Source organism: Esox lucius, chromosome 18 (genome assembly GCF_011004845.1).
Source record: "Esox lucius isolate fEsoLuc1 chromosome 18, fEsoLuc1.pri, whole genome shotgun sequence".
In the NCBI taxonomy this organism is placed as follows: Eukaryota; Metazoa; Chordata; class Actinopteri; order Esociformes; family Esocidae; genus Esox; species Esox lucius.
This window is the reverse complement of record NC_047586.1, coordinates 24,883,975-24,902,807: the sequence shown is the minus strand read 5'-3', so window position 1 is coordinate 24,902,807 and position 18,833 is coordinate 24,883,975. Positions and strand designations below refer to the sequence as shown.

At 40.3% G+C, this 18,833-nt stretch overlaps 1 protein-coding gene across 2 annotated transcripts; it reads right to left on the bottom strand.

Annotated features, from left to right (window-relative positions):
- Positions 1-2,003: 2,003 nt before the first annotated feature.
- Positions 2,004-18,549, bottom strand: fbxo30b (F-box protein 30b). Of its 2 annotated transcripts, none has more exons than XM_010903469.4 (3): positions 18,267-18,549; positions 12,963-15,453; positions 2,004-2,823 (listed from the first exon to the last, which is right to left on the bottom strand). In XM_010903469.4, exons 1-3 carry the CDS (start codon positions 18,335-18,337, stop codon positions 2,623-2,625), a joined length of 2,763 nt encoding a protein of 920 aa, XP_010901771.2. In that variant the 5' UTR covers positions 18,338-18,549; the 3' UTR covers positions 2,004-2,622. The 2 variants fall into 2 exon arrangements, with proteins under 2 accessions (XP_010901771.2, XP_010901772.2); XM_010903470.4 differs by having other exon boundaries at positions 18,144-18,339.
- Between the last annotated feature and the right edge of the window lie 284 nt (positions 18,550-18,833).

Sequence of the window (18,833 nt, the reverse complement as noted above, 5' to 3'; positions counted from 1 at the left end):
TATAAAGACACCTGTCCACACACTCAATCAAACCGACACCAACCTCTCCACAATGGCCAAGACCAGAGAGCTGTGTAAGGACATCATGGATAAAATTGTAGACCTGCACAAGGCTGGGATGGGCTACAGGACAATAGGCAAGCAGCTTGGTGAGAAGGCAACAACTGTTGGCGCAATTATTAGAAAATGGAAGAGGTTCAAGATGACGGTCAGTCTCCCTCGGTCTGGGGCTCCATGCAAGATCTCACCTCGTGGGGCATCAATGATCATGAGGAAGGTGAGGGATCAGCCCAGAACTACACGGCAGGACCTGGTCAATGACATGAAGAGAGCTGGGACCACTGTCTCAAAGAAAACCATTAGTAACACACTACGCCGTCATGGATTAAAATCCTGCAGCCCACGCAAGGTCCCCCTGCTCAAGCCTGTCTGAAGTTTGCCAATGACAATCTGGATGATCCAGAGGAAGAATGGGAGAAGGTCATGTGGTCTGATGAGACAAAAATAGAGCTTTTCGGTCTAAACTCCCCTCACCGTGTTTGGAAGAAGAAGAAGGATGAGTACAACCCCAAGAACACCACCCCAACCGTGAAGCATGGAGGTGGAAACAACATTATTTGGGGATGCTTTTCTGCATAGGGGACAGGATGACTGCACCATATTGAGGGGAGGATGGATGGGGCCAAGTATCGCGAGATCTTGGCCAACAACCTCCTTCCCTCAGTAAAAGCATTGAAGATGGGTCGTGGCTGGGTCTTCCAGCATGACAACGACCCAAAACACATAGCCAAGGCAACTAAGGAGTGGCTCCATAAGAAGCATCTCAAGGTCCTGGAGTGGCCTAGTCAGTCTCCAGACCTGAACCCAATAGAAAACCTGAACCCAATAGAGTGGGCTAAAATCCCTGCTGCAGTGTGTGCAAACCTGGTCAAGAACTACAGGAAACATATGATCTCAGTAATTGCAAACAAAGGTTTCTGTACCAAATATTAAGTTCTGCTTTTCTGAAGTATCAAATACTACAATAAATTGCTAATTAATTACTTAAAAATCATGTGATTTTTATGGATTTTTGTTTTAGATTCCATCACTCACAGTTGAAGAGTACCTATGATAAAAATGACAGACTTCTACATGCTTTGTAAGTGGGAAAACCTGCAAAATTGGCAGTGTATCAAATACTTGTTCTCCCCACTGTTCATAAGAAAGGAAGCTCAGCTTACTTATTGGCCAAATTCACTGGCACATAGTATTTAAAAGGATTCCTTATTAATGTAATGCATTAAAAAGTTAGGCTATTTCTCCTGTAAGTGTAGGTATTTATTGTATACATCATTTAAAAAACAATGTTTTCTGGGGGTGCCCTTTTTGGGGTTTGGACCCTGCCCCTCCAGAGGTCTGTGCACAGTCCTGGACTGTGGTTTATGCATTGTTGTGCTTGTAATGTTAAGAATAGTGCCTGGAATCAATCATATTTTATTGAATTAACATTGGTACTGTATTAAGCGACTGCTTGAATATCAATACAATCTAATCAAATAATTGACAGGATTCACTGATGCTTTATGACAAAACATAACAGAAAACTGTTACAGTATATCAAGACTTAATGAAACCCAACTAGTTCAGCCAGGGAATGCATGTTGGCATCAACTCAGCAATATATCAGCAGATGTCAGAATCACTCAAGAATTCCTGTTCTAAAATGGTGTTATCTTTAAGTCGGTCAGTGTACTCACTGTCTGTTGTACTGTTGATCGTCGTAGCATGCAGTGTCTAAACCCACCCAACACCCCATCCTCCACCTGTTTGGTTCGGTTTCCTTCTGCAGGGGGATTGGCACAGCATACCTTGCTCGTTATCACAGGTATTGCGACTAATAATATAAATGTTAATGTTATTAGTAGTATTATATACACAGTCATGCAAAGGTAATGAGTTACCCAAAAGGGACAAAGACTAAGGTTTTGGGTCTGAACTGTATACAAAAACAAGAAAGGTTGTATTAAAGATGATTTTTATTAAACAGCAACAAAATCACATGCATTGTTGGGACATCTCCAATGTAACCTTATGGTACTCCATTTGTTTTGGTTTGTGTATCGTGGTCCCTTCCTGGTCCAACCCACCCAGAGAGCAGACTAGACTTGTAAGTCTTTATCATTTCCACATATTGACCCATATGGGTGACCAGGACCCTGCAAATTTCATTAAAGTGCTATAAATATTGTTGTGCAAAAATGGTACAATATGTCAAACAATTTGCTCAACCTGTGGGTTGTCCTGAAAGGCAAGCCACAGTGGAAATATTTCAATTTCATTGTCTTTACAGAAACACAGATAAGTACGAAAATAAAACTTTACCAAGTAAACCATATTGCCAAAACAGATTCAAACACCACCAAACCATGCAAGGTAAATTGTTAGACAGTACTTAATTACGCTTTCTATGGATACACTGCAGGTCAAGAACCCTATTGGAAGAGGGTGTTGAGTAGGTCAAGAGTTATTTCATATACATTAAGGCTCTTATCCTTCAACAGCCTTAAAACACAGTCTTTTTCTATATAAAAATACATTTAACTACACAGTGACAGTGTAACTATTGAGTTGAGGTATTGGTTAGGTCCTGTGTTGCTCCTGGAGTTTCAAGACAGAGAGGAGGGATCTGTCTCTGGCTGTGCACATGGACGGCAGTGGAACAGCCTCCATCTTGCGTTCAATTGTGTTGTAGCGGCACTTTCTCAGGTGGTCAGACATGCTGGAAACTTCGGTGAATCGCCACTCACTAACAGAGCTAAAGGCAGTGCTGAATCTCCACACCTGTACCAAACAGAACAGGTAAGAAAGCAATGGTCAGGCAAGTTCAAACAAGTTGTATAGTAAATGCCAACATTGAAAAGAGCAATCTGGATAAAGATGAGCAAAAAACTGTTGCATGAGGTAAACAACACATTCTGTAGTGAGACATTTTATCTCCTCCAAAATATGGGGAAAATATATTTCATACTAAGATAAATGCTGAGAGAGGACATATATTTATATACTTAATTCATTCAAAGAACAATGTTTTGGAACACCTATTGCGACACCCCATGACAATGTGTAATCCCTCTTACACTCAACACTGGTTGTCCGCAATGACAGCAAACAAATGCTTCCAGTAATTGTTGATCAATCTTTCAACGCACTGGGAGAATTTAGGCCCACTTTGCCATTTAAATATTGAAAGAAGCACTGCTAGATGTTCAGGGACAACCACCTAATGAGCCATCTAATACAATGCTTAAAAAAGGGAACACTTAAATCACACATCAGGTCGCGATGAACTAAATATTTTAAAGATCAAAATCTTTACTATACAACTGTACATTGTGAAATTCATTGAGAACAAAATTATATAACAACAGTCAATGGAAACCAAAATCACCAAACGATTAAGGGCTGGATTCTAACTCACACCGAAAATCTAAGTAAACAATTGAAATCACAGGCTGTTCCAACTTGTGTGAATTTCATCACAGCAACTCATAATGTGACTCAGTAGTGTGTATGGCCCCCACATGCCTGTATGAACTGAGGGCCAGTCAATGGCATTAATGCCTTCATCATCCAGGAACTGCCTACATACTCATTGTCCTGCACCAGGAGGAACCCAGGGCCCAATACACCAACGTAAAGTCTGAGAATGGGTTTGAGGATTCCATCCCAGTACCTAACAGAAGTCAGGGCTAGCATGTGGAGGTCTGTGCTACCCTACAAGGATAATGAGAAATGTATGTTGAGGAAGAGTAGAAGAGTATTCGACGAAGAGGTGCGTCTGGTAAGCCTCTTCGTCTAAGTACGCCACTGCTTGGCTAGCAAGCAAGGGCCTCAAAGAAGGCCGAATAATGACCTGGCCCCCTCCTTACCGGACATAAATCCTATTGAGAACTTGTGGACCCTTCTCAAACATAAGATTTATAGTCAGGGAAGACAATACACCTCTTTGAACAGCATTTGGGAGGCTGTAGTTGTTGCTTCAGCGAAAGCTGATCGTGAACAAATCAAGAAACTGACAGACCGCATGGATGGAAGGCTCATGGCAGTTACTGAAAAGAAATGTGGCTATATCGGTCACTGAATATTTTTGAAAGGCCAGAAATGTTATTTAATTTAAATTGTGTTATTTATTTGTTGCACTTAGTCTGAAAATTTCGAATAAACATCTGAGTTGGAGAAAATATTTTTGTAATTTAGTTGCCTAATAATTCTGCACACTAATTGTTGCCTAATAATTGGGCGCATGTATGTATCCCCTGAGAAAGATCAAAACTCATTTTTCCTTTGTTAAACATTCTGGTCAAAATGCAGCAAAGCATTCTTTGGAGGGAGCTGAAAGTCCATATTGCCCAGCGACAGCCCCGAAAACTGAAGGATCTGGGGAAGGTCTGTATGGAGGAGTGGGCCAAAATCCCTGCTGCAGCGTGTGCAAACCTGGTCAAGAATTACAGGAAACTTATATTTTCTGTACTAAATGTTAAGTTCTGCTTTTCTGATGTATCAAATACTTATGTCAGGCAATACATCAATGTGATTTTCTGGATTTTCTACATGCTTAGTAAGTGGGAAAACGTGCAAAATCGGCAGTGTATCAAATACTTGTTCTCCCCACTGTACATTCAGAGATTAACATGTTATTATATTATTAATTATTAAAAACCTTTGATTTTACTTTATTGGAATGGATTTTTAAATGCACAAGAACAATATTTATGTAATGGAACAATATCCAATCAGCCGTTTTGAACTAGAAACCAAAGTTGTTATTGGGATTGTTATTAATTGGGATAAAATTGTATAATTGGGATAATCTTGGCCAGGATAACTGTGGCACGAAATTCTCATATCGTCCCACCCCTAGTCATGACTGAGAACTATTTCAGCCGCTGGCAGGTCAGATTTTATTACTGGCAGGCCAGTTTTGTCCCGGGGACCGTCTTTTGCCGAACCCTGCTCTACACACACCCCCAGAGATGGCCTAAGCATAGATATAAAAATATGTATGGATTTGTATGTTATAATTTTTCAATTATTTATTTTTTTATCTTTTTTTGTCATAACTCTAATGATCTTCCTATTGAATTTCTTCAGTTTGTGTTGGGAAAAGAAGGGTTAATATCCAAGAGATAAAAATATCCAATCAGATTTTTCATTGGTAATATCTTGGTAGAAATTATCTAGCTGTGCTCAACTCATTGGCTAGGCCATCAGGCTTTAAATAGAAGGCACCAGCCAACATCACTGACTTCAAGCAGCATTTTGCAATGACCGTAGAATCAACCAATCAAAAATTGTTGTGCAATCGCCTCAAGGCCCTCTAGAGGGCCTAAGTATACATCACCAATAGCAAGCCTTATCTTGTTTTCTCACGCTTGAGCCTAGCTAGCTGGCTAGCTTTTTGCAGTGAGTATGTAAGGATGGCCATGGCCCATCTATCAGCTCTGGTTTTGATCTTAATTGAAAAATAACTTATTTCAGATTATAAATCATACTATGCTCATACTATTAAAGCTATGTTAATGTATTGTAAATCATATTGTTTTCATTTAGATGTAGGTGATACATGTACTCTTTAATTGTAAGTAGGGCTGTATGATTTGGATAAAATATTGAATAGCATTTTCTTTTAACAAATATTGCAATCACAGGTGATTTGATATTCCTAAACATTGGATGTAAACAATATATATATATATATTCTCCCAAATAAAGTTTTTGGAGACATTGAGGCCAAAACTATTAATAACAAGGCTATTGTGTATGGGACAATATATTGGTGCCATTCATTAGCTTGAAGCATAAGTCTTCGCTAGCAGTTGCAGTGTTAACTCAAACTAACATTGAAAATCCTTTAAGCATTTAAAAACATATTTTTTTAAGTAATCTCCAAAAAAAAATAAAAAATACAGCACCTGCAAGAAAAACTATAGACGTACCATGTGTGCCGCTATACCATGCGTGTTAGTATAGCGATTTTGATTATAATTTGAATAACCGTGCCGTATACGGTATAATGGTTAAAACAAGCTAGTTATAGCAAGAGGTAGATGTAAGGGTAATTTTGAAATAGAAGTAAACAATGGTGGAATTGTCCAAACGTTACTGAAGTGATGAAACAGAAGTATGACTTTTAGCCAGCCGAGTCTGCGGGGCTGCAGCTGGATGTTATTGAAAAACGACTCTGATTTACCATTGAGACCTGTATTTCTTTCCTACGTGGTACACAAAAGGTTTTTGACTGTCCAAAGACAGTAAGGCACAATCTTATAGTTGCATCATCCCTCTTTATTTTTTCCCCCATTTACTATAATCAAACTATCCATCTGTCACATCAAGTGCGCATTAGAGAATGGTGTTCTTAATGTGCTGCCATCTTCCCGATTAACGCATTGCAGCACTTGACTTAATTATTCATAGTTAATAAAATGTTTAATCTATACATGATGATTTCACCAGCCTTGTCTTTAAACATGTTTGTATGAAATTACTGGTGAATGCATTCTGTATTTTTCTGGCTGATTGTCCCGCAGTTGTCATAGTGTGTAGAACCGCCCCAGACGTGTTTTTTATCGTACCCGGGACGACAGGTTGCCATTAATCTCAAGCCCTGCCTCAATTGTTGTGATTTTGGTTTCCACTGACCATTTCATTTTGTTCTCAATGAATTACACAATGTACAGCAAAGATTTTGATCTTTAATATATTTTGTTCATCCAGACCCAATGTTTTATATTAGCGTTCCTTTTTTTTTTTTGCAGTGTAAATAATTAGGATGAAAATAAGTGACATTGTGATGCCCCTTATTACACAAATTACATTTACAAAATCAAAAGTAAACCAACATACTGTACATGCATTAAATGCGGGGTGTGGACAAAATAACAGAAGACACCACATGGAAAAGGACATACACTTAAATGGAGAGCTCCACAATGCCCCAAAATCACAGCCACAAAAATTTCCAGATAATTGAATCAACACTTCCATAAATCAACCTCAACAAAAACTACACATTATGAGCTTCACAAAGCTGGAATTGAAGGCAGGAAATTGTTGGAAGGAAACTGCCATTCAGAAACTGTTGTATCCAAAGTGAACACACAAAGAAGACTAACTTGGTGTAAGGAGCAGAAAACCTAGACCAACTGTTAAAGTTGAAGTACGTAAGTTTTCTTGCATTAACACATCGTTATTCAATTGGATCGTGGATTAATTCCTACCATATCAGATGGTCCCAGGCCCGCATCTGAAAAACCTATATACGGTGTACTGCTCCTAAGGAAAAAAAGTGGTCGGCTCTCACAGTGGCAGGAAATTTTATCCTGCACACATTAACTGATGTGTTTGACGTATCAATCAAAGAGTGGAGGCTGGACAAAATAAGGAAGTGGCTACTCTAATTTTGTGGATCAAGCAGGGAGAGAAAAAAATTTGAAGAAGTTCAGAACGTAACGGTTCCTAAGTAAATGCGGTTTAGATCATAAGAAAGCCAATCTCATGAGTCAGATAGACGCTGTTTGAAGTGAACATTGTCGCAGCTGCCTATCCACGATGGATGGAACTCATGGAGCAAAATTAATTGAACTACGACGCTGATGTGGCAATTCTTCTCTTAAATAAGTAAGTAAAGTTAACTAAAACGCTCACACTAATTGCCCTATTGCTGTTAAAACGGCTAGCTATACAGACAGACATGGCTATAGTTACTGATTGTACATCTATCCAGCATTCATGAAAGGTGTGTACGATAAAATTTGATCAAAAATAATTGTACCATCATTTCACAGACAGAGCTAGACTTCATCAATATTATCTTTGTCGTATCCTTACGATCAAACTTGCGTCTGGTCAGAGACCAACGCAAAGTCAAAATAAGATCATGCTTGATTCGCAATAAGACCATAATTATTACAAAAAAACGACAATCGTAACAGCCTCAGTAACAACAACCACAATTATAATAATAGGTCATATAAAATAAGATGACAAGGAATACAACACACACACAAAATTAAATATTGTATCACTACTGTAGGCTATTGTTGTATTATTTATTTCACTTCTGCATTTTCCCTCCTATTTCTGTTGTTCATGCGTTTGTAAGGTTTTAAATGCCTTTGTGTATACAAATAAACGTTATTTTCCTTTGTCACTCAGGCCGTATTGACATAGGAGATAATAAATGGTCATTATAATTTTGGTGGCTGGCGTCTTGATTAGCTAACAGGTCTTAAATTGACTAATGACAGTATAAATAAACCAGTTGTTCTGGGTCAAGCAGTTACCCTAATAACGGCAGAGCTTACTCTTTTAAAGGACTTCGGTTCTGGGCTGTGATTCGAAAGTGTTCTGTAACTGCGCTGATTTCATCGTGGAGAATGACACGTGGTTAATTAGTAGTTTCAGGCAATAATATATATTAAAATCTGTCAATTCATAGGTTGATGACTGCCACACCCGCATAAATTACAGGTGTGTCAAATGTAAATAAGGACAGGTGCAGCGCGTTCTCGCGTCCACGGCTTAATCTGATTCATCAATCTGCGATGACATCTGTGCTCATGTCTACTAGATGTAAACATTTTGTGAATCACACTCAGAAATTATCATGTTTCTCCCAACGTTTGAATCTGAGATCTTTTCTGAGAAAATGTTGCTACTACTACCAGTTTTAATAACATCCGCTTGCATGCAAGGACAATATTAGCTGCCTAAAATAACGTCATACTATTGTTAGTAATTGGCTATAACTAATTACCTAACGAAAACGATTGGCCAATTTGGTTAACTAGCTAACCTTCTGTGGATTAAGAGGCAAACTGCCGTCTGTACATGACATTTGCTTTGTTTACTAGCCCAGCTGGCAAAACTGTAATCGGAAAACAATTACTAGGGTGAGTTTAAACTAGGGATGGGCACAGTACTCCGTCACTGTTGTACTCGAACGTGACTGCGACGATAGATCATAAAAAATGATCGGAGTTTAAAAAATGTTTTTTTCCTGATTGGTTATAGCAGCATTTTGGGTGGCACCTTGAGCTCTGATTGGTTAGCGTTGACAGAGCGCGGTCCGAAGTCCAAACCGAAAAACAGAGAAAATGGCTTCTAAGTCACGTAGTAATGTCTGGCTTCACTTCGAAAAAATAGATGAAAAAACAGTTTGGTGCAAAATATGCAGCGCCAAGCTGTCACACACATCTACCACAAGTACAATGCGTTATCATCTAGTATTTGTACATAAAATGTCTTCCGATACCACCAAAGACGCAACTCAGACGAGCATCGCATCTTTTACCGTGAGACAGAAATGCAGCGCAGCCAGAGGTGAAAAGATGACAACTAAATCACCGAAATGATAGCGAAGGATTTGCTGCCCATTTGATTCGTCGAAGGAGCAGGGTTTAAAGATCTGATGAATTACGTTGAACCCCAGTATAACGTCCCATCGCGCAAGACAATCACGAGAAGAATAGAAGCTCTATATGAAACGACTGCTTCTTCACTGAAAGACAAACTGTCAAAGACAGCGAGGATGACTATTACTACGGACGTTTGTTTTAATAAATGATTCAGTCTGTTTTATAGGCTATACCCAAAGTGTCGTTAATTGTTAAACTTTTTTTCCTTTAGCTTTAAAAAAAAACTAAGCTGTTCGTTTTTGTTGTTGTTTCATAAGCACAGTTGAAATATGCTGCTGAAGTAGCCTAACACTTAAGAGGGTGTTTTATTTTCTGTTGAACAAAGTAGTTTAAAAGCTTCATGTGTGTTCATTTTTATGATGAAGAACATATCCTTTATATTGTATTCAGTATTCATCAATCATGTGTTGTTCAGTAATTTAAGTCAGTTTTACTCTGACTAATGTGTCATTTTAGCTAATATATTGTAAAATAACATTTTGGTTTATCAGAAAGTGCTAATGTAATCCAAAATATTGCTAAAATATTAAATTGTGATCATTGTCTCAATTAAGGACACGCCCCGCCACCTCCCCCGAATAAGCCCCGCCCCCGAACAAGCCCCGCCCCCCGAGTACTCGAGTACTCGTTTTTTGAGACCTATCAATGATCGAAATAAGAAATTCACAAAAATACCCATCCCTAGTTTAAACTAGTAGCTAGCTATTCTCACGTTTCTGTATTTATGCAAGCAAGCGAACAAGTTTATTTATATAGCACAAATCGTACATCGAAGAAATTCAATGTGCTTTACAAAGAAAAATAGATGAAAGTACAATAACAAATAAATACATCATAAGAATAAAAAAATACAATATGAAAGCATATAAAGATTAAAAAATGGGATAAAAACATAGGAAGCTATAAGGCAAAACAGTGTGGTTAAGTGCTCAGTCATAGGCACGTGAGAAGAGAAGTGTTTTTAACCTGGATTTAATAATTGATACGTTTGGGGCACATCTAAGATCTTCAGGTAGTTTATTCCAGTTGTGTACAGCATAAGTGCTAAACACAGCTTCTCCATGTTTAGTTTGGACTCTGGGTTCTACTAGCTGACCTGTGTTCATGGATCTAAGAGCCCTGGTCGGTTTATATCCAGCAAACATATCAGAAATGTATTCGGGTCCTAAACCATTCAGAGATTTATAAACTAAAAGCACCACTTTGAAGTCTATTCTCTAACTGACAGGAAGCCAATGCAAAGATTTAAGAACCAGAGTGATGTGCTCTGTTCTCTTGGTCCTGGTTAACATTCTAGCAGCAGCATTCTGAATGAGTTGCAGTTGTTTAACAGTCTTTTTTGGGAGTCCAGTTAAGAGGCCATTACAGTAGTCAACCCTACTAAAGATAAAAGCATGGCTGAGCTTCTCTTGGTCTTTTTGGAACACCAAGCCTTTGATTCTGGCTATATTCTTTTAGATGATAGAATGCCGTTTTGGTGACCGCTTTGATGATTTAAATGTGAGGTCTGAGTCTATCAAAACACCAAGATTACGCACTTGATCCCTGGTTTTAAGGGCCAGAGAATCCAGCTATTTACTAATACTTGTTCTTTTATTTTTGTTGCCAAACAATCTCAATTTTGGTTCATCCAGGTATTTTTGAGCTCTATACAATGACACAAGAGAGTGTATTGAGCTGTTGTCATATGGTTCGAGAGCCATATATATTTGAGTATCATCGGCATAGCTGTGGTAGTTAATGTTGTTGTTTTGTAGAATTTGGCCCTGAGGTAGCATATAGCGTTTGTACAGAAGCGGTCCGAGAACTGATCCCTGTGGATCTCCGCATGTCATAGCCACCCTATCAGATTCATGATTACCAACAGTGACAAAGTAACTCTGGCCATCTATGCGACATCAGATCACATTTCGCTTAATTTATTGTAGTATATGATTAAAATAATCGTATGTCAACTATCTTGGTCGGATGAAGAATGATTTTTTGATGAGCTGAATAAAGTGCACAGATAACTTGTGGGGATTTAAGAGTGAACTGACGTTACACACCAGCGACAGCTGAGGTTTCTGGGGAAATTAGGTGGGATTAACTTCCTCTTCAGCTTTAAACATGTGATCTGTAATGCTATGGGCAGCCATCTCTTGGAAGTCATTAGGTCCAGTAATTGCTCTGCAATTGGTCGAATTAGCAAAGGAGTGACACCATTTTACAGGACCAGGTGAACCCTATAGTGTTTAACACCTTTCCCCTCATGATGTTCTAATATAGCAGGATGATAATGCCCCCATACAACCTGCTAAAAAAAATTCTAAAATGGTTTGGTGAGTACCAGGATGAAGTCAAACTCCTTCCATGGTGGCTTTCCCAATCACCAGATTTGAAAATCATTGAACGTGTATAGGATGTTCTGGAGTGTAGAATTCGAAGTACATTTCCATCTCCATCTATACAATAATTTTCTTAATTTGCTTCTTAAAGAATGGTGTAATATCTCACTGCACACAGTTCAGCATTCCAAGATGGATTGTAGCTGTTCTGAAGAGAAAGGGTGGCCCTACTTCTTATAAGTTCCTTGACATTAATATCTTTGTTAGATATTTGCATTATTTTGTCCCCCCAAACTTATAGACTTAGGCTACTTAAAAAAATTCAAGATGTCAGAAATGGTTGAGATATTTCACTTAATTCAATTAAAATAAAGGGGCTATATGTAGGATCTGTATAAGAATTGTCATTGTAACATAAGAAAATGTCCATAATATATCTACAGTGGGATTGTGGTCAACATTAATTCACCCGAAATGATTGGGGAATACAAAAGTGCAGACTACAGCCCACACAATTTCTATTAATCAACTGCAGACATACCAGCGTGAGCCCATTGACAAACAATGTTGAAGTGAATTCCCTCTAATTTCCTAATTTCAAGAAATGCTACACAGTTCACTCAATTAGTGTACAAATGGCAAAACAAGCACTACATAGTAGAAGAGTAGTAATCATTGTGCCATCTAAACAGCTTTTTATATTTTTGTTTACATATTTTGTTAGCTGGTCATTAATATAGTAACTGAAACTTTCTAGTGCTGGTGTGCAAAATGGGCTCACAGGGTAGACGTAACTTAACACATATCTGGGACACTCCATTAATTATAATATGATACAATAGGTTTCATTACTTAAGAATATGCTAAATGTATGATGTGTTAAGTATTTTCCTAAACGTAGGATACGTTATCAATTTGCAAAAATATGATATGTAAATTATTTGCTAAATGTATTATGTGATATGAATTTGCTTTGAAATAGCCAAGTTTTTAGTACACATTTTATACAGTTCACCAAAGTTTGGGTCAAAATGACTTGTATTGTTGAGTAAATATCTGGCACCATTTGTAATTCCTTACCCCAACTAACCTTGCAAGTGAAGTATTCACATAGAGGTTTCTAATAATAGCAACTGATAGTACAGTTCGAGACAAAACAAATAGAGTTTCTTACCCTATCTTTGATCTGCCAAGAGAAGGTTCCGTTTGGGTACTGCCTTCGCTCCCACCGTAGTTCCACTATTCCCCGGGACTGCAGGAGGCTAGCACACACGTCCCTCATGGTCCGCGAAACAACAGACAGCTGGCATAAACTGAAACCGTCCAGAAATCGAGCCATGTGCTGCAGCACCTCAAAGGGAAGCCCACTTAACTGGTCTGCTTGGGGCTGTCTCAACGCTTCCCCTTCAACAGGGCATGGCTGTACCCCAAATGACCTAAGGTTCCGATCATGGATTACCTTCGACCCCTGGGTTGAGGGGCAGAACCGGCGCTGGGAGTAGGTGCAGCCATAATAGGCCAGGGGACAGCGATGCTCCATCCAGCCGTTGAGACCAGCGTGGATGTCCTCGTGGACGTTCTTGAAGTGGGAAGAGTACTCATCTCTACGAAACAGCTGGCCACAAACAAAGGAAAACATTTGCTGGAGCCGATTGCAAGGGATGCTCCGGATCTGTGGGACCTCTTCTAGAACCAGGTCCAAGCGAAGGGTGCGGAAGGGACTGGGGTAGGAGAGTTGCGGTGCATGGTCGCAGGCAGCTGCCGAAGCCACATCACCAACCCTTGTGCTAGTCACCAGGATGGCCGCCGGGAAGGTGAAGGTCTGTGTGCCGAAGTCCACGTGGAAGCCGTCCACATAGGTGGTGTCGGAGATCCTGCGGCACTTGCGGGACTCTTCCAAACAGAAGAGGAGGGCTGCGGTGATCAGGTCTATCTCCCCAAGACCCATGGGATCCTCCTCCTGTTCCAAGTCTGACGTATCCACCGATTTATCCACCATTTTGGGTCTAAACCTAACACGAACTCTCCGTCCATTGGACAGAGCAAACGGTCCCAGGCCTCCAAGCAACTGGTGGTTGGGAAACTTTCTCTGCAGTCCTCTGTCCTCTAGGACCACATGGGTGGCCCTGTGTGTGATGCCTTGGTGGATATGGAGGGGCAGTGCTAGCGGAGGGTCTGGGTGAGGTTGAGGCTGTTGTGATTGAGGACCAGCGGGCCTGTGAGGAACAGGCGGAGAACTCAAGTCATCTAGCACATTGATTGGGCAGGTTACTGCACTGGAACACCAGCTGGCACCAGGTATTTGCTGGTCAATGGAATCTGAACCGAAGGCCTGCTCCCCTGGCCTCTTATGGGAGCTTTTCCCGATCAAACTATTAAATAAGCTCTGTTCACCAATTCCCTCAACCCGCATCACGGAGCAACCTGAAAGACCCATCTGTGCATCAACATTAGCCACTTCATCCATTGTGGCCTCACTGTCTGTTCCGCAGACAGCACTGAGCTCAGCAAATGATGACCCTACGTCGGCAGGTTTTCTCTCAACATTTCTTGAGTCTAGCGCTTCTGATTGGATGGAAGTGCCATTAGGCTCCATCTGTGGGTGAGAGGGGACTCCACTGATTGGGTCTGAGTATTTGACCGTGTTGCCAAGGTCACCCAGGGCTGTGACCAGGCTCTTTCTAAGTTGGACTGTAGCCTGGTGGAGTTGATGCAGTTGACCAAAGCACTCCTTTACGTCCGCACCCTCAGCTACAGGACCTTTGACTTCCATAATGTTTTGAAGTAGGGGCTCATCGTTCCTGTCACTGAAGCTCTCTCCATCCTGATATTCCGGCACTGCTCCTCCATTGATTTTAATGTGTTGACCTGTGACGTTTTCGGAACCACTTTTGGCACTGCTGAGGACATCCAACGCTGCTGCAAGGCTCCTTGCCGTCTCTACTGTGGCCTCGTACAGCTTGCTATACCGTTCTTCTTTCAAACCGTTTATTCCATTAGCAATTTTATCCTTTGCTAAGACCAGTGGACAAGACGGGGCATCCAGCAGCGCCGGAGGCGGGGCATCCAGCAGCGCCAGTGATGAAGTCGACAAGGGTGGAAACTCTGTCTGCAACGGCTCAGAAGTGGCAGCTACAGGGTCGTTCACCACCACCTCACTCTCTGCCGCAGCAACCGGTAACTGTCTCTCAACCGTAGGGGCCATGGCAACTACCTTGAGGGATTCAATCAGTGTGTGCTGGTCTTGCAGGGCCAGTGCCATGTCCAGCTGCTCCGTCTCCTCAACCCCCCAGCTCAGGCTCTCATACGATGTGTAGTCCAGGCAGCTGATCGGCCACCTGTTCCACTCCATAGTGCAGCACACAACACCAGCTGGGCAGACCTCCAGGTGTGCATGCATTCGATTCCGCACCAGGGTGGCAGGGCAGCCAAAACCACTGTTGAGGCAAGGGACCCTCTCCAAGGGACAGAGAAGGCGGTGCTCAAAACCTTTGCAGGTGTGGAAAATAGCTCCACATACCAGGGGGCAGGTGACTAGGTCACATGAGATACCAGGTTCAGGCCTAGTCATGCACCTCTGACTCAGGCAGGTCAAACAATGAGTATGCTGCTCCATCTTTAAGTGGTTAGGGAGTTGAAAGGTGGGATCGGGAGGGTTCACAGCTCTGTGAGAAAAAAAATATCTAAAGTTATTTAAGCAGTAAGCAAAGATAAAGTGCAATATATAACCAATATTTTTTAGTTTGGGGAATTGCCAGGAACCTCACAATAAGATATTTTCTGGATATTTATAGGATTACTATGTATTAATATTCATACATTATTCATAAATATGATACGTATTGAAATTCAATGCTAGGATTTTATTGCAATTCTATATTCCAAACATTTCTCACCATCTGTGCTGCTTAGGGACAAATAACATACAGGTGCTGGTCATAAAATTAGAATATAATCCAAAAGTTGATTTATTTCAGTAATTCCATTCAAAAAGTGAAACTTGTATATTATATTCATTCCACACAGACTGATTTATTTCAAATGTTTATTTCTTTTAATTATTATAACTGACATTATTAGTTCATTAGTTGTCAGTTATTATAACTGACAACTAATGAAAATCCTAAATTCAGTATCTCAGAAAATTAGAATATTGCTTAAGATCAATACAAAAAAAGGATTTTTAGAAATGTTGGCCAACTGAAAAGTAAAAACATGAAAAGTATGAGCATGTACAGCACTCAATACTTAGTTGGGGCTCCTTTTGCCTGACTTACTGCAGCAATGCGGCATGGCATGGAGTCGATCAGTCTGTGGCACTGCTCAGGTGTTATGAGAGCCCAGGTTGCTCTGATAATGGCCTGCAGCTCTTCTGCATTGTTCGGTCTGGCGTATCGCATCTTCCTCTTCACAATACCCCACAGATTTTCTATAGGGTTAAGGTCAGGCGAGTTTGCTGGCCAATTAAGAACAGGGATACCATGGTCCTTAAACCAGGTCCTGGTAGCTTTGGCACTGTGTGCAGGTGCCAAGTGCTGTTGGAAAATGAAATCTGCATCTCCATAAAGTTGGTCAGCAGCAGGAAGCATGAAGTGCTATAAAACTTCCTGGTAGACGGCTGCGTTCAACTTGGACCTCAGAAAACACAGTGGACCAACACCAGCAGATGACATGGCACCCCAAACCATCACTGACTGTGGAAACTTTACACTTGACTTCAAGCAACCTGGATTCTGTGCCTCTCCTCTCTTCCTCCAGACTCGGGGACCTTGATTTCCAGAGGAAATGAAAAATGTACTTCCATTAGAGAACATAACTCAGCAGCAGTCCAGTCCTTTTTGTCTTTAGCCCAGGAGAGACGCTTCTCTAGTTCAAGAGTGGCTTGACACAAGGAATGCGACAGCTGAAACCCATGTCTTGCATACGTCTGTGCGTGGTGGTTCTTGAAGCACTGACTCCAGCTGCAGTCCACTCTTTGTGAATCTCCCCCACATTTTTGAATGGGTTTTGTTTCACAATCCTCTCCAGGGTGCAGTTTTCCCTATTGCTTGTACAATTTTTTCTACCACATCTTTTCCTTCCCTTCACCTCTCTTTTAATTTGCTTGGACACAGCTCTGTGAACAGCCAGCCTCTTTAGCAATGACCTTTTGTGTCTTGCCCTCCTTGTGCAAGGTGTCAATGGTTGTCTTTTGGACAGCTGTCAAGTCAGCAGTCTTCCCCATGACTTACAGAACTAGACTGAGAGACCATTTAAAGGCCTTTGCAGGTGTTTTGGGTTAATTAGCTGATTAGAGTGTGGCACCAGGTGTCTTCAATATTGAACCTTTTCACAATATTCTAATTTTCTGAGATACTGAATTTGGAGTTTTCATTAGTTGTCAGTTATAATCATCCAAATTCTAAGAAATAAACACTTGAAATATATCAGTCTGTGTGGAATGAATGTATATAGTTTCACTTTTTGAATAGAATTACTGAAATAAATACAACTTTTTGATGATATTCCAATTTTATGACCAGCACCTATACATAACAGTGAAATATATTGTAAAAGACATTATCACTATATAACTGTATCCATATTTTCACCCTATCATTAATATTTTTGTGGAGTGCCTGAACACAGACCTTAACCTTCATTCAGCACGAATTCCTGAGGTGTATAACTGTAGTAATAGGATTTGTCTTAACAGCAGCAACAAATCTGAACAAGAGCATGACAAGGCTATGAAATTTAGTACAGCATCAAAACCTAGCCAGAATAAACTACTAACGTAAACTGAACAGCCAAAAGTTATGTTTTATTATACCCCTATTACAGGTTGGGTATATCCCTCACGCCTTTTTCAGCCAATCAGCATCCAGGACCCAATCTACCCCTTTATAATGAGTTTTGAATCAAGTAGTAACAGTGTAACAATGACTAATTATTTGGAAAGGAACGTGTGCCATGTAGCTAGGTTAGCTAAAGTGTGAGCTAGATTAGCTATGTCAAGTCAACGTAACATCATTAAAACAAAACCTTTGATTGACCTGCTACATGGCTACTTAGCCGTTGACGTTGGCTAAACCAACCATGTCAAAAAAACAAAAACAAGCTAGCGAGCATGTTTCCAGGGCACAGCTTCATAAACCCAAAGCAAACTTATAAGTAAAGAATACAACTAAGGAACTGATTTCATTTACTGTCTAACACCATGCTGAGATTCGTTGTAGCTGTTAAGGCAACTCGTAATCGTACATACAGTAGCGAGAAGACAGTGTCGCAGAGTGAGTGACGAAATATCCTCAAACTTTTTCATCTGTCCCAACCATGAACAAGCCAACAAGAAAAACGTCTATTTAATACTTACGGTGTTAAATAGACTTACGATCCACGAGTACAACAACCTAATGTAGCTACTTGTCGTTTGTCTTACACAGTATTTAGATCATGTTAACGACTTAATCTACATATCGTCTGTCTTGCAACCGACCTCCTTTTGCATTGTTTGCTGCTGGTCCAAAATTGAGAAGATCCACAGAGAGATGTGAGTTGAGTTCCCATTGGACAATGGCAGTCATGTGGGTCAAAGTTCCTGCCTTCTTCTTGAAGTTCAGCCTCCGAAGTTTCTTAAAAGGGGACTTACTTAATGGCTAACTTATTTTACTATGTTTATATGTTCCTAACACGTTTATTAGGAAGTATTTCGAACCCATTGTTACTATTTTGAAAGTAGCGGAGACGCTAGTTGATGTCGTCATCACGCAGCAGTCAAAAAATTCCTATTCAGAAACAGGCACGTCTTTTGCAGCGGGTTCCTTAAATAGTATTGCATAATTAATAATCATTCATTTAAATATCAACAGAAACTACTCGAATTACATTCCGTTCGTAGGATTTTGTAAAGAAAAAATCCACTGACAGTGGAAAGCAAAAACACATACAGATACCTGGAAAGTATGACAAGGGCGAATGTTCACTTGGTTATGGCTTGTTTTACACTTCAGCAGATACAATACCACCCAAGGTAATCTTCAAAGGGTAATTCCAGACATTTAAA

What these genes read in the sequence shown, in the direction of transcription:
- fbxo30b (XM_010903469.4), bottom strand. Translation starts at nt 18,337, where the DNA reads ATGGGAACTCAACTCACATCTCTCTGTGGATCTTCTCAATTTTGGACC. An exon ending in AGCAAACAATGCAAAAGGAG is followed by an intron (nt 15,454 to 18,266) that starts GTCGGTTGCAAG and finishes TTTTTCTCACAG; the next exon opens with AGCTGTGAACCCTCCCGATC. An exon ending in CTTGGCAGATCAAAGATAGG is followed by an intron (nt 2,824 to 12,962) that starts GTAAGAAACTCT and finishes TGTTTGGTACAG; the next exon opens with GTGTGGAGATTCAGCACTGC.